At 51.0% G+C, this 15,234-nt stretch overlaps 1 protein-coding gene across 2 annotated transcripts; it reads left to right on the top strand.

Annotated features, from left to right (window-relative positions):
• Positions 1-2,812: 2,812 nt before the first annotated feature.
• Positions 2,813-9,463, top strand: Cdx2 (caudal type homeobox 2). Of its 2 annotated transcripts, none has more exons than XM_041678237.1 (3): positions 2,813-3,719; positions 6,912-7,053; positions 8,282-9,463. In XM_041678237.1, the coding sequence occupies exons 1-3, from the start codon at positions 3,182-3,184 to the stop codon at positions 8,421-8,423; spliced, it is 822 nt and encodes a 273-aa protein (XP_041534171.1). In that variant the 5' UTR covers positions 2,813-3,181; the 3' UTR covers positions 8,424-9,463. The 2 variants fall into 2 exon arrangements, with proteins under 2 accessions (XP_041534171.1, XP_041534170.1); XM_041678236.1 differs by having other exon boundaries at positions 2,834-3,719; positions 6,912-7,057.
• The last annotated feature ends 5,771 nt before the right edge of the window (positions 9,464-15,234 follow it).

The following is a 15,234-nucleotide window of genomic DNA, read 5'->3' as shown; positions in this document are numbered from 1 at the left end:
GGTGAATGAAATAGTCTGTGGAAGGCAGCCACCTCCAATGCACCCGGGGACACCCAGAGTGGTCCCTTCTCTAGTAGTCTCAGCACAACAGTAAGGGAGCCTGGAGGGAGGCTTTACCCACCTTTCTCTGTATTATGCCAGAGTTGTGGGTCAGCACTTACCTGGAGGCCCTGCTTCATCCTGGAGGGGATTTCCAGAGGAAACCTCCATCCTACTAGAACTGTCCCAGTAGAAAGACAGGCAGGCTTCCTTCCCATTTGCCACCTTCCACAGAAGTCACAATCTTTCTCACCACCCTGTCCCTCTGGGAGACCCAGCCTTGGAGGATGGGAGGATTAGCAACGCTTCCACTCTGAAGAGCTTGTCAAAGGACAGGCTTTATCAGCCCCTTTCTCCTCTCCCAACAGCCCAGACTCTGCCACTGCCACCGCGGTCAAGCTATGACTGCTAGGGTACCCAGGTTTTGCAAGGAGGAAAAACAGTTCCTGTTAGTACTGGTTTTCTTTCCTGGGTTCAAGCACCCCAAATAAAACTCAGGCTCCCCTGTTGCTCGGCCTTGGGAGAGCAGAGTAACCCTACCTGCTCCCCTAGTAGTGCCCAACCTGAAGTCATTTTTTTCCATGGCAGAGTACAGAGACACAGCTGGAAAACAGGGACAATTAGCCAGTGGCTGGCAGCCTGGGCCATAAAAACTCAGGAAGTAGCCACCACAGGGCTGAGGGGGAATGGCTGTCCCTAATAAAGTGATTGTTTCAAAGAAATGCCAGAATGCAGGCATTCTAAAGACACAGGCTGAGCCTGGGTCTGGGCCTGGGCTTCCAGAGCTTAAGCCTGGGAGGGGACTTGAAGGAATGGAAGAGGTATTGAGTCTCAGGAAGAGGAGGAAGACACTACTAAGATCAAAAGTCTGCAGTGCCCACTACTTAACCTCCCACATTCTGGCCACCCCGTAGGGACTGGGAACACCCCTTTCTGCTTTTGCCTTCTGTAGTAGGGCTTGATATTTATTTCCAGGTGTGATTCTTGCAAAGAGAGATGGCACTCTTGTTGTTCCTGTTCAGTGCCTACCCAGGAGGGTTTAAGGAGGAGTAACAAGGATCCCTGGCCTCTTGAGGGACAGCTCTTGAATATCCAGCCACCCCCAGTTTTAACCTTCCTTACAACATACAAAGGATATGAAGAAGGCAGGTTCCCACAGGTGTAGATTCGTGAGGCAGGGGTCCAAGAAGATAAAGGGCCCTGGAAAGTACCCCAGGGAGGACTCCTACCCAGAGAAGCCCTTGACAAAAGAACCTATGATCCATGAGAGAAGGGCTCTGTGAAGGAGTGCTACCAATACCTTGAGTTCCAGGCACCATTTGCAAGAGCAAAGTAGAGTTGCCTAGCTTGGGCCTGGGCGGTTTGTAACCTCCCTTCTGAAGTGGCAGTCCCAACATCACCAAGTTGCCTAGTGCAATCAGGTGACTTTCTCCCACCCCAAAGGCTCTGCTGTAGGGCAGTTCAGGTCTCCGTGCCCGCCCTTGATTTTCATGAGCAGAACTAATACTGACAGCAGATGGCCTCTTCATTCCCTGGGATGAAAAAACAGATTTCTGCAGAGAGGGTTTTACATTATAAAAGAGAAAGTGCTCTTTTAAACTAGTTGAATGTTTTCAAAGATTGACCTATTTTATTATTTTATGGGGGTGTTTTGTCCATATGTACGTCTGTGCACCATTCATGTGTCTGGTGCCCAACGAAGTAAAATGAGGGTGTCAGATCCATAAGGGCTGTGAGCCACCAGATGGGTAGTGGGAATTGAACACGGGCCCTCTAAAGAGCAGCCAGTGCTTTTTGGGTAAGACATCTCTTGGGCTCCAGGAGAAAGGGTTTTTAAGACATAGGCATTATGTAAGACAACAATAACTGGGTAGGAGTTGACAGAAACATGCTCCTTGATTTTTCAACTTTTAAATACTTTTAATAAAAGTACAAGTATAATCGGTTGACATTTCAAACTGAATACACCGTATAACTAGTGCTCAAGGGTAAAAATTTACTGAGGTCCTAGGCATCTCTTCAGACCCCACCAATTACTCCCTTCCAAGGTAAGTCATAGCCAAACATATCTTGGCTTTGTAGAGGTGTTCGGTTCTTTAAAGTAATATTTTTTTTTGGTTTTTCGAGACAGTAATATTTTTAAAATAGTTTTAACTGAACTCAGATCCTAAGTGTAAGACGAATTCAAGGGCAAGGGCGCAGCCTGGAGCTAGGACCATCTTTTATCTTTGGCAAGGAAATAAAAGTAGTGCTGTCGGTTGTTTGGGACGTCAGTCAGTTTCATTCTGATTCTGGGAGTGGGAAGGAATGGCCCTGGTCTTAGATCTACAAGTCACCTCCTCTGTTGGTCAGAAATGTCCTCAAAGCAATGGCTTCTGGCTTCTTTTTTCTCTTTGGGAACAAGAATTTCTTGACCGCCTCCTCCCTGCGAATGCAGGAACAAGACTGCTCCTGTCTCTAAACCCAGATTCCAGCCATCCAACCAAGATCTCTCTCCCTTTCTCTCTCTCTCTCTCTCTCTCTCTCTCTCTCTCTCCCTTTCTCTCCCCCCCCCCCTCCGCCAATACTTTTTGCAAGTCTCTTGATTTCATTCTTTGAACCTGTGATTGGAGGTTAAAGTGCACCAGGTTGGAAGGAGGAAGCTCTTTAACAATAAAGGATTGAATATTTAGCTGTGATCTGGTCCCTGCCCTCTCGTGAGCTCCCCCCCCTTTCTTTTAAATGCAAATCGTGTTTCTGGGGGTTTGTGAGCGCAGTGCGCTGCGACTCGACGTCTCCAGCCATTGGTGTCTGTGTCATTACTAATAGAGTCTTGTAAACATTCGTTAATCACGTAAGGCCGCTGGCCTGGGACTCCGCGAGCCAACCTGTGGTGGCGGGTCTTCCCCCGCCTCCGCAGCCTAGTGGCAAGGAGGTGGGAGGAAAGAAGGAAGAGAGGGAGGAGGCAGGACAGAGGGAGGGACTGCCCCGGAGGCAGGAGCGCCGCTAGGAGCCAGCGGAGCACCGTGGGCTGAGGTGCAGCCAGCCACCCGCAGCTCCCCGCGCCCCCGCGTCCCTAGCCCTCTGTGCCCCGCGCCTCTGGCAGCCTCCAGGATTCGTCCCCAGGCAGCATGGTGAGGTCTGCTCTGGGTCCCTCGCCACCATGTACGTGAGCTACCTCCTAGACAAGGACGTGAGCATGTACCCCAGCTCCGTGCGCCACTCCGGCGGCCTCAACCTGGCACCGCAGAACTTTGTCAGCCCCCCGCAGTACCCGGACTACGGTGGTTACCACGTGGCGGCCGCGGCTGCTGCCGCGGCGAATTTGGACAGCGCTCAGTCGCCAGGGCCATCCTGGCCCACCGCATACGGCGCGCCTCTCCGCGAGGACTGGAACGGCTACGCGCCTGGGGGCGCTGCTGCGGCCAACGCTGTAGCCCACGGCCTCAACGGGGGCTCCCCGGCCGCCGCTATGGGCTACAGCAGCCCCGCCGACTACCACGCTCACCATCACCCGCATCACCACCCGCACCATCCGGCTGCCGCGCCGTCTTGCGCCTCCGGCTTGCTGCAGACACTCAACCCCGGCCCTCCGGGGCCGGCAGCCACCGCCGCCGCCGAGCAGCTGTCGCCCAGCGGCCAGCGGCGAAACTTGTGCGAGTGGATGCGGAAGCCCGCACAGCCGTCCCTGGGAAGCCAAGGTAAGCGGTGCTGGGGCGCGTCCCAGGTCCCGCGCGCACCGGGACTGTCGCCGGCAGTCTGCGAGCTTCTGGCCAGTAGAGGAGGAGGGGCAAGGGGGAAACCACTGGGATGGACCCCTGGTGGGGGGGCTTTTGCTGATTGCGGTCCCAGATGTGCATAGTTTGTGCTTCTCACACACGTTTGTTTAGGGCAGAGGAACGGTTTCCTCTCTAACAGTTCCTCGTTGGCAACATCGGGATACCTTCGGAAGCTTCCGACAATGTCGTAAGCTCTACGCCGCGAGGAGAATCACAGGGCCAGCATTCCTTACACACCCCCCAGGCGAAAGGGGGGCCTTGGATCCCCTCACCGTGCCTATACCATTTAGCTACCCACTCTCCTTCCTCCATTTGAGGTACCCCCTAAAGGGGTAATTGCCAGGGAGTGTGGAGACTGAACAAGACCAGTTTGACTATTAAAGCCAACTCAAGGGGTCAGCGCTGCTGGAGCAGAGACCAGAGGCTGCTGTGCGCCCGCTGGAGAGAAGGAAGGCACTGGCTTAAGGGGAAGGGGGAGTTCCAGGATCCCTGACCCTTCCTTCTGCTAAGCAAAGTCTCCCACGGAAGTCCTCTCCTGTCATCACAGAGAGCAAGAAGCAAGGAGAGGAATCCCTGAACGGACCCAGCTTCTTCAGACGTGGGCCATTTTTCTCTATTTTCTCTAACCGAACCTTCAAGGATCTCGTGTGTCTGCGCGTGTTGTGTATTCTAGACTCGGGAGATAATTGCTAAAGACCCTAGATTTGCCGAACTGTGGGACTCACTGGCGTCGGTTTTGCCTTTTCTGATGTCCCTATGTGTGTGTGGGGGTGGGTGGGTAGGAAGGAAGTGGGAAAAGTGTGACAGAGGAGTGGTATTAGAGTCCCCTTTTTGTTCCGTGGAACCTTCTTCAGCTCTTTGAGTTTCCGCTTCTCTCGGTTTGCATCTAGTCAGTACAGCCAGGCCACATGCAGGTTATGGCCACTTTACGGAGGTTTATAGCCAATTACAGCCGTATAAATCAGAGCGGCACTTGGGGGCCTGTCTCTGGCTCTTCTGCGTCACTGAGCACACCCCATGAGCGGCCTGGTGGGCAATGTTGTCGGACAGAAGGCTACAGATTAGCCTCCAGTGAGTGGGCTTTGGCTTGGTCATTTCCAAGAGGATTTATTCCTAGACCTGAGCTACCCCAAACCTTCCCTGCACCAGCCTGCCTGAAGGACACAATGGGCGGGGGTCTGCGGCAGGGGTCTTAGACCAACGAAAGACTTTTAGCGTGCAGGGGGTGGGTGGTCCGAGACTGGGGTCCTGGGAGGGGGCGGATAACCTCAGGAGCCCTGGCCGCGGGGTCAGCAGATGAGAGGCCGCTGTGAAGTCCCGCGCCGAGGTGGCAAGGCCGCTGTCGGCGCCGGGCGCCCTTGTGATGTTAATGTGGGGAGGCTGTGGCCCGCAGCGCCGGAGCCCGACTCCTCTGCAGAGCGTCATCTGTCAAGGGGCAGAGGCGTGTACGCCGCCCGGCCAGCTTTGATGTACACCTTTTCAGCCCAGCCATTGTCTCTTTTAGGGCCCGGAAAGAGGGTGGTGACTTTCGCAGTCAATAATGAATTCTGACAACTCCTTCTCATCCCTCCCCTCTTCCAGCCCCCCTGCTTGGTTCCCAGGGGGTGCGGGGCTGCCTCCCAGACCCTTGAGGGAGCGGACCTCAGAGCGCTGAGCGTTCCTCAGCCCGAGCGTGGTGCTGAACGGGCAGCACCCATCCCAAGGCGAGAACCTCTGGGGGAACTGTCCTGTGCCTCCCTTCCCAGCTCTAATGGTTTCCTTCAGGATTCCAAGTGTTGTGCAATTCGGGCTGCGCACCCGGATCTGGTTCTGTCGTCTTCTGTGTAGTAGGGCACTCGAGAGTGGGTTTCAGGCAGTAACTGGTGTGAACGCGTTCAGGATATGTTGGATCCCTTTTCTTCCAAAGCAGGCGCGGGGTCGAGGCCGCAGCGCCCATTCAAATGCGCCTGCGGTGCTGTGTTTATGTTAATGCGCCTGGCGGGGAAGGGGATGAAAGCTGAGGCCGCCATTTGCTCAGTAGTGGTAATTCAAACAGAATGCGGTTGTTATTAAAGCATTGAAAGGGCTTTTCTTTGATAAGATCGCCTTGTCCGGCATTGTTTGCGACTGTGTTCCCCTTTCAGAGGCTGGGGGAGCTCTCTGATCCCTCCTGTATCCTCCCAGGGCGCTTTTGTTGTGGTTTGCAAAGGTTTTTTACCTGAACAAAGTCAGCCTGCGGGGCCTTAAACACCTCTCGGCAATTCCTACCCCTTAGATCTCCTTGTTCGACTAGGCACTGAGCGCTAAAACCTGCTTTGCTGTGTGGCCTCTCCAACTTGAGACGTGGAACAGTTCCTGGCCAGCGTTCTGTCGAAAAGCAACCACGACAGACGCGGTGAATAGACAGGCTCCAGCCTGATGCAGCAGTCCCGCGCTACTTGTCAAGGCCCTTCAGTAAAACAATCAATCCAAGATTTAATATGTTGACTCAATCCAATGATCATAGGTCACTGGTCAGGATAGCTGTCGCATGGAATAAATGGGGAATTAAAAAAGAAAAGTTGCCCTGGGCCAAACCTGGTTGGGCAGGAATGAAGTGTTCTCAGCAGGAGGGATTGTCCTTCTGAAGTTCTGGAGCCCAGCTCAGAATTCCAGAGCAGAATTAGTTACTGTATCTAGAATATGATTCTGGTGGCTTTCAGGAAGCCGCCAGTTCCTGCACCCACCTTTCCACTGTATTGAGACAAAGGGGAAACCAACAGCTAACCCTGACACCACAGTCCCAGGTGTTTTAAAGGTGGCTGTCATTTCTAGTAAACCTGAAAATGGATATTATATACCTGGGGACTCTGGCCACTCCCCCCACCTCCCTTTCTTCTGGTCCTAAATAGACTATATTTGGATTATGGGTAGGAAGGGGCTGTGTGAGAAGTTAGTTGTGCCCCGAGGCTCACACCCTTCTCCTCCCCTGGATCCTGTGGTGTGGATATTGTCAGCCTTGGTAGTAGACAGTCACACCTGCTCCCCCCACCACATCAGTAAAGGAAGAGAAATGGCTCCTGGGTTAGGGAGGTTTGTCATTACCTATGACTGATGGATTGTAGTTCTTAGCCAAAGCTTCTCCTTCCTCCACAGTGAAAACCAGGACGAAAGACAAATACCGAGTGGTGTACACAGACCATCAGCGACTGGAGCTGGAGAAGGAGTTCCACTACAGTCGATATATCACCATCAGGCGGAAAGCTGAGCTGGCGGCCACACTGGGACTCTCGGAGAGGCAGGTGGGAATTGCCTTCCCAGGGTCTGGCTATTACTGCATGGGGTGCGGGCACTGGCAGGTAGCACTAGGAAGCCTGGCCAAGAGTCCATCCACCCTTTCCTTAATGAAAGGAAGAGAGCAGTTTCCTTTTGGGAATCCTTAAATTACCAGTTGTCTTTTCTTGATTTTTTTTTCTGAATTGCTTTTTATTTTGAGGGATCTGAGAACTGCAAGAAAAACCAAGGCACGACTCAAGCATGGAACTCCACTTGGGACAATAAAGATTTATTAGGACGGTGATTTTCAACTTGTGGGTCCAGAGATATTTACATTATAATTCATAACAGTAATAAAAGTACAGTTACAAAGTAGCAACACAATAATTTTGTGGCTGGGGTCACCACAACATGAAGAACTGTCTTAAAGGGTCACAGCATTAAGAACATTGACAATCACTGTATTAGGATATGTTCTCTTTATCCCAGCACTAGGGGAAAGAAAAAAAGAAAAATGAAGGCCCCGTCTACTCATACACTAAAGAGACAGGGGCTGGAGGGATGGCTCTGCATTTAAGAGTACATTAATGCTCTTTCAGAGGACTGAGTTCTGTTTCCAGAACCCATATCAGGTGGCTTACAGTGGCCTGTAACTCCAGCTGCAGGGGTCATCCAGTGCCTCTGGCTTCTGTGGGTAATCTCACTCTGTATATGTGCATACACATAATTAAACATAAAAACTTGTTTCTTTAAAAAAACGAAAGAGGTTTTGCTTGGCCCACAAACACTTTCTATAGTATAGGGAAAAGGAAAAGAAAAAAAAAACAGGACAAATTCAGTCAGGAAATTTTACAGGAAATCTCATTGCGGGCACCAAGGTGAAGACCAGTACAGTTCCTCTGCACTGAGGGCCAAAGGATGCCCGTGAAGCTGGCCACCCATCTGCATGGGGGAGGACCTTTCTGCGCGGTTTCTTTTCCTTGGTTCTGAGATTCCAAGAGGCTCTTTGGAAAGCAACGGGGGGAAGGAGGGCAAGGCATGGGATTGCCACTTCTCCTCAGACTGAATTGAGTCTGGGAACGAATGCTTCAACGTTGCGCTAAAGCTCAATGGTGTGTGTGAGGGGGAGTAGGGGATAGTGATTGGAAACTTCTGGAAGAGCCCGGAGACGGTTTCTCAGGCAAGGATGATCTTAGAATGCTGCTGCTTCCTCTTTTCATCTTTTCTATCTTCTGCCTTGTCATTTCTAGGTTAAAATTTGGTTTCAGAACCGCAGAGCCAAGGAAAGGAAAATCAACAAGAAGAAACTGCAGCAGCAGCAGCAGCAGCAGCAGCAGCAGCCGCCGGCCCCACCTCCGCCGCAGCCCTCGCAGCCTCAGCCAGGTGCACTGAGGAGCGTGCCCGAGCCCTTGAGTCCTGTGTCTTCCCTGCAAGGCTCAGTGCCTGGTTCGGTCCCTGGGGTTCTGGGGCCAGCTGGAGGGGTGTTAAACCCCACTGTCACCCAGTGACTCCTCCCGTGGTCTGTAGCGGCGGCAGAGCAATTCCAGGCTGAGCGGTGAAGAGCATGGACCTCCGAAGACGCCTCTCTCTTCCCACCCACAAATAATACCTACAGATGAAGAATGGGGACAGAAGTTAGGACAAGTGGGATTGTGGGCCTCAGGGGAAGATATGGTTCAGTTTTTTTTTTCTTCTTCACTCTTTTCCATTCTGATTCTTCCTGTCAGCGATGACAGAGGAAGTGATCTCTGGGGCTTCGTCCACGCTCCCTGCCAGGACTGGCTACAGGCACCAACCAAGCCTTCAGCCTCTTGTGCCCCGGCTCTTGGCCAACAGCATCGGACTGCATTTCTGGAGCCGAGGAAGGAGAGAGGCTGGGGAAATGAGCAATACTTGAGCCAAGATGGCTGTTTCCTGCCGACTGCTTTCTGAGAACCAGCTGGCCATCCTGCCTCGGGGCCAGGGACAGTTCAAACTGCATGAGCCAGAGGCAGCTGCGGGAGAAGGTTGGACTAACCAAAGTCTGCAGAACCCCCAGGTGGTCTGGCTTTCTGCTCCCTCTACAAACCAGGAAGGGGTTGGTGGGCTCAGGGACTGAGGTGAAAGGAGGGGGTGGTGAGCCAACTCCAGGCCCCTGCCGACAAGGGCTTGTTTGGAAAGCCTGTCACCAGAGCTGCTGGAGGCTGAATGTATGTCTGTGTTGTAAATGCCAGAGCCAACCTGGACTTCCTGTCCTTTCCCTCGTCTCTGGCTGGTGAAGAACGGAGGTGTTGCTGCGGTTGGAGTCCTTGATCTGTGTAACAAACTAAGCCAGCCTTTCAAAAAGCCATGGGTAGAGAAGTGATGTGCGGTGAAGGGAAGTGGGGGAATCCGAACACGGTCGACTTTTATTTTCTAAAAAGACAAAAGATAAACGAACTTTCCAGATTTCAGATCCTGAGATTTATCTTCTTTGGATTTTGACTGAAATTATTCCCACTCTCACACCCCCAGGAAATATCTTCTCCGATTGCACGCTAGAAGTGGTGCGGAGGGGAGGGGGGTGAAGGTGGTGAGGAAGAAGGTAGGGGAGGTTGTTGTCTGGGAAGCCTCTTACCCCTAAGCTTCAGAAGCCTGAAGGAGGAGGAGCAGATTCTGAGCCCTTCCCCTCCCCCACGCCTCGGTGCAGCGTAGGGCTGTGGAATGTGCGGTTTTCCTGGGGGTGCCTTTGGGCAAAATGCTCGTCACTAGGGCTAGCTGCTTCCCAGCTGCTACAGAATCATGGGGGTGGGGTAAGAAGGCTTCAGCTCCCTTCCCAATGCAAACAGACCACAACTCCCTCCATTAGTGACACCCCCGCGCGCCCAGGTATGCCCTTTAGCCCAGCGAAGTGGACACAAGCATTGATTAATATTTTTCTGTTCTTTCCAGACGACATTTCCATGGCTATATATAGTCTTCCGAATCCCTAGACGTGTCCATGGGCCCTCTATGTCTACACGCCTTTAGAATTACCCGGAATGACCTTGTCCTCACACCCTCATTCCCCAAACACAAGAATTCCAAGATCGGTTTAAGATTCAAGTGGTGGTTGCATATCTGGCGGATCTACTGCCGCTCCTGAGTGTCTGGATCTCCGGGCAAGACCGGGAAGGGAAGTTTTACCCCACCATTTAGGACTAAACCGCGCCCTAAACCCGGGCGAGGACTCACAGGAGGGAGGAGACACGCAGGGCAGGCTGTGCGCAGCTGCGAGACGCTTGTACCCCCTACCCCTGGCAGCACCTCCCCAATTTCTCCGCCCTTCCGAGTGGCGAATTTGCTGTTAGATTGGCAAAGGAGGTCCAGCGGGAAGTAGAAGTTGGCCAACCAGAGGGAAGCAGCGTGGGCGTCTGCGAGGCGGGAGCTCCCCGGGTTCAGGGCCAGGTGATCCCCATTGCCCCTAGGTGCCTCCCGCCCCAGCAAAGAGCGCTGCTTTGCGTTCTGGCCGCGCCCACACGCCAGCCCTTTGCCAGCGGCGCGGTTGCTATGCGTTGCCGTGAAACGCCTGTCAATAAACCCTGTTTGGACAGTGGAGCAAGAGCACAAGGGTTGTTTGCTTAGTGGTTAGAGGTTCAAAAGTCGGCATTGTCCTGCTGCACGCGATTACAAGTTCTTCCCCTCTTCCCGGGGCTCGGCCCCCTCCTGGCTCAGAGATGATCTAGGGGTGCACCTGAAACGCCACCCAGCAAACAACCCCCCTGCCCCCACCCCGCTATCCACAGCTAACGTCTACCTGAGTCTCCCAGGCCAAGAAAAAAGGGCCCTCCCGGGCCAGTGACGCTTCAGATGACACTGTGTCATCGCTAAAGCCAGCTGGGGGAAATGTGGCATATGGTGAGAACCCGGCAGCGCAGCCTCAGTTTAGGCACTAAATTTTAGAGCGCCTTGTGCTTGGAGTTTGAAGCTGTTTTAGAGTTGACCTCTTGAGAGGCTCCCAAATGCCCCAGCACCGGGCGCTTGAGACGTCCAGCCGGGCTCAGGACGCTAGGGGGCGCGTGCGCTCTGGGAAGAGCTGGGGCTTGGAAGTGCTCAGCTCTTTCCCTGGAGACACCTGGAAAGGGCTCTAGATCATGACTAGCCAGGAAATTCCAGCCAGTGCCTCTCTTTACCTCAGCTGCTGTCATACTGGGGCTCTTGAGATCTTCCAAAATAGCCCTAAACCTGTAGAAAATGAGTTTAGGACTGAAGAGGTAGGGACGGGACACATTTCACTAGCAGAGCTTAACATGTAATAGGGGACTGGGTTTAGCCCCCTAACTCAGTTCAGACCAAACCTGCAAGGGATTCTTGGATGTGTTGACTTTAGGAAAACAAACCTGGCAGGTCTGTGCTGGAGCACTCGGGAGGCTGAAGCAAGCGGATCTCTGAGTTCGAGGCCAGCCCGGTCAACAAAGCTGTTACACAGTGAAACCTTGTCTTAAAAAAAAAAAAACAGCGCACGCCTTTAATCCCAACACTCAGGAGGCAGAGGCAGGCGGATCTCTGTGAGTTCGAGACCAGCCTGGTCTATAAGAGCTAGTTCTAGGACAGGCTCCATAGCTACAGAGAAACCCTGTCTCGAAAAACAAAAACAAACAATAACAACAACCAAAAAAAAAAAACCAAATAACAACAACTAAAGAAAGAAAAAGAAAAGAAGAAAGAAAACAAATTTGGAGTAGCGATTCTTCACCTTTTTTTCTATATTTATTTATTGTGTATACAGTGTTCAGCCTCCTTGTATGCCTACGGGCCAGAAGAGGGCACCAGACCCCATTACAGATGGTTGTGAGCCACCATGTGGTTGCTGGGAATTGAACTCAGGACCTTTGGAAGAACAGGCAATGCTCTTAATCTCTGAGCCATCTCTCCAGCCCCGATTCTTCACCTTTCTAAAAGAGCCCCTTTGCACCATATCTTTCCCCTTTTTTTCCCTAAAATTTATAGTAGGTTGGAGAAATGGCTCAGTGCTTAAGGGTTCTGGCTGCTCTTCCAGAAGATATAGGTTTGAGTCCCAGCACCCACAAGACACCTCAAAACCTTCTTTAACTCCAGTTCCAGGGGATCTGACACCTTCTGGCCTCTGCAGACACAGTGCACAGATACGCATCCACACTGCCAGAACGCACACAAGAGAAAGGATAAATATGGGAATAAAACCTCGGTGTGGGACCTGTAAATGGAGGAAGAGGCAAGCTCTGCTTGGCTATTTTTTTGTCCCTGTGAACAACAATGTGTGGCATTATTCCACCCTCTAATAAGGCTAACATTTGAAAGGCAAATGATGGCAAAGATGTCACTTCTAATATTTAGTCAGATGTTTACATTAGTCAAGAAGATCCATTTTTAAGTAGGCATTAAAACACATTTCAGTCGGTTTCTCGCTGTTATGATTCATAACCAACAAGGGAAAGAAGGCAACATGGGCTACCGAAAACAAAAAAAGAAACGAGGTGTTTCTAGGGCTGCGATTTCAGGGTCTGGTGACCTTGGGGAGGTCTCAGCTCTGACTTACAGCTCACCTGTCTGTCTTGTGGGAGTCAGATGAGGTCAGAGGAGTATGTATCTTTACAGCACACGCGATAGGCCTTCAGAACGGCCAAGCTACTTTTTTTATCATGAGCCATCTTCTGCAAAGTGCTCCAGGGCTCTTACGAAGAACCTTGGGACTGGGTAATTTCTCAAATCCCGATAGAATCGCCCATTCCTGGAATTTTTTTTTTTTTCTGAATCTTTTAGCTCTGGTTGCTTTGTCAAAATAGCCTCCAGTCTGCAGGGCATCCACAGAGATGCATAGACTCTGGAGTGGCCCAGGCTGTAACCTGAATTCCGATGTGAAGACAAGCAAGCGGCTGACTGGTTGCTTCCCCGCTACTCCCGGAAATGTCCAAACACATTGTTTCCAGGATGAAGATTCCTTAAAGGTGCTTCTGAACCATCCTTGTAACTGATCAGTACTTTTTTTGTATTTTGTTTTTGGTTATTTAGCTCAGAAGAAAAAAATCGAGCTTTTTCATTATGAAATGATCTACTCAACACCATCTTCTTAACTCCACGCCCCTCCAGGAGCCATTCCCAAGCGCCAGTTGTGGCTTTGACTCTCTAAGGCCCCATCGTCCCTCAAGAGTGGCTAAGACAAGTGGTTTACTCCTGTCCTTATGGTTTCCCAGTCACTGAAACTGCTGTGGCAGGTATCATTGCGCCAAATGAGCCTTGGGAGCTAAGAAAGAAAAGCCTACGTTATGTAGGTTTATTTGTAAATATTTAAAGTATTTCTTAATACTTTTATATTATATTTATATAGCTTGTTTATATAAGCGTCTGATTCTCATGAACTCCTTTAACTTTTCCTTTTGCCGGCTCCCTCTGTGCTTCCTCAAAGGTTGTGTTGTGACTAGGAAACCAGGCAGGTGTTAGCGGCAGCTGGAGGAGTCTGGAAGACCCCAGGGCCAAATGATCACTAAGTGCCTCAGTGTTTGCTCGTTTCCCTTAGTGACAAATCAGAGAGAATAAATCTACTTCTTATATCAGATTTCTGAGGACATTATGGAGTTAGATGTAGAAAATAGCTCGGAAATTGTTATTACTATTATTTTGAGATAGGGTTTTATTATGTAGCCCTGGCCTTCCTAAAACTTGCTGTGTAGACCAGGATGACCTCAAACTCACCAAGATCCTCCTGCCCCTGCCTTCAGAGTATCAGAACTAAAGGCATGTGCCACCAAACCCCTATTCTGAAGTCCTTAAGAAAAAGATTAAGCTAGACTTGGTGGTCCAGTATCTTTGGATCCCAACACTCAGGAGGTAGAGGCAGGAGACTCTCTGTAAGTTTGAAGTTGGCCTGATCTACAGAGCGAGTTCCAGGACAGCCATGATGGATATATAGTGAGATGCTGTCTTTACTTTTGTTTGTTTGTTGTTGTTTTGCTTTTGTTTGAAACAGGGTCTCACTGTGTAGCCCTGGCTGTCCTGGAACTATGTAGTCCATGTTGGCCTCAAACTCACTGAGAGCCTCCTGAGTGCTGGGATTAAAGGCATTCATGCCCAACCTGATATACTTTCCTTCTTTTCTTCTTAGACTTATTTACTTATTATGTATACAGTGGTATGCCTGTGTGTATGCCTGCAGGCCAGAAGAGGGCGCCAGAGCTCATTACAGATGGTTGTGAGCCACCATGTGGGTGCTGGGAATTGAACTCAGGACCTCTGGAAGAGCTACCAGTGCTCTTAACCTCTGAGCCACCTCCGCTCATACCAGACATTCTTTGGGAGGAAATCCCTGCAGAGAAGGTGGGGGCTAGCACCCGGGTGACCTTCTTCTGTCTCCTAAGGCTCCACTACCCAAACATTAACATCTGTTTTAACAACAGCCTCTCCAAATTGGACTCTGTGATTAACAAAAGTGGGCATAGATACTATCAACACAGTTACCTAGCCCCGGAGTGAAAAGGTGATTTTTCTTCCTGCAAGCCCTGGGCAATCCTTGCTGTGGGTTGAAAGCCCAAACCCAAGCACAGCTAGGTTTGGTTTGGTTCTTCATCTGTGGCTCTGGGGATTAAACCCAAGGATTCACAGGCCTCAGACCACTGAGCTACACCACCGGAATAGTGGCTGCGTGAAGACTTCCCTCAGATGGAGTGGCTACTGAATCATCTCTCCACGTGCATGCATTTACGGACACAATAATGTTCAGCTCATGTATTGGGTTTATGGGTCCAATATTTTACTGGTAGGAGAACACCAGGCAGTTCCTGACTGTTTTAGCTTCTAGGAAAGGAATTTTTTTTTTCTTGAGGCTCATGTGTTGTTATAGAACTCTTGGGGTTAGCAGCCTGCCATCATAATGCCTTCCACCTGTATCGTGACAGGATACATCTTCATAAAAATGCTGCTTGAGGACTGGAGAGATGGCGCAGTGATTCAGAACACTGGCTGCTCTTCCACAGGACCTGGGTTCAATTCCCAGCACACACATGGCAGCTCCCATGTGTAACTTCATTTCCAGGGGATCTGATGCCATCACACAGACATCAATGTACAACCAAGGAGGTGGGTGGCACACACGTGCAATACCAGGAGACAGAGGCAGGAGGATCTCTTGTGTGTTCGAGGCCAGGCAGGACTACAGAGCAAGTTCTAAAACAGCCAGAGTTGTTACAAAGAGAAACCCAACAAACAAAGAACCCAACCAACAAACAACCCC

The sequence above is a fragment of the Microtus oregoni genome, unplaced genomic scaffold (assembly GCF_018167655.1).
Source record: "Microtus oregoni isolate MIOR12 unplaced genomic scaffold, Mior012 000029F_ref0000214, whole genome shotgun sequence".
Taxonomy (NCBI): Eukaryota; Metazoa; Chordata; class Mammalia; order Rodentia; family Cricetidae; genus Microtus; species Microtus oregoni.
Note: the sequence above shows the minus strand (reverse complement) of the source record. Positions and strands in the feature narration are given on the sequence as shown.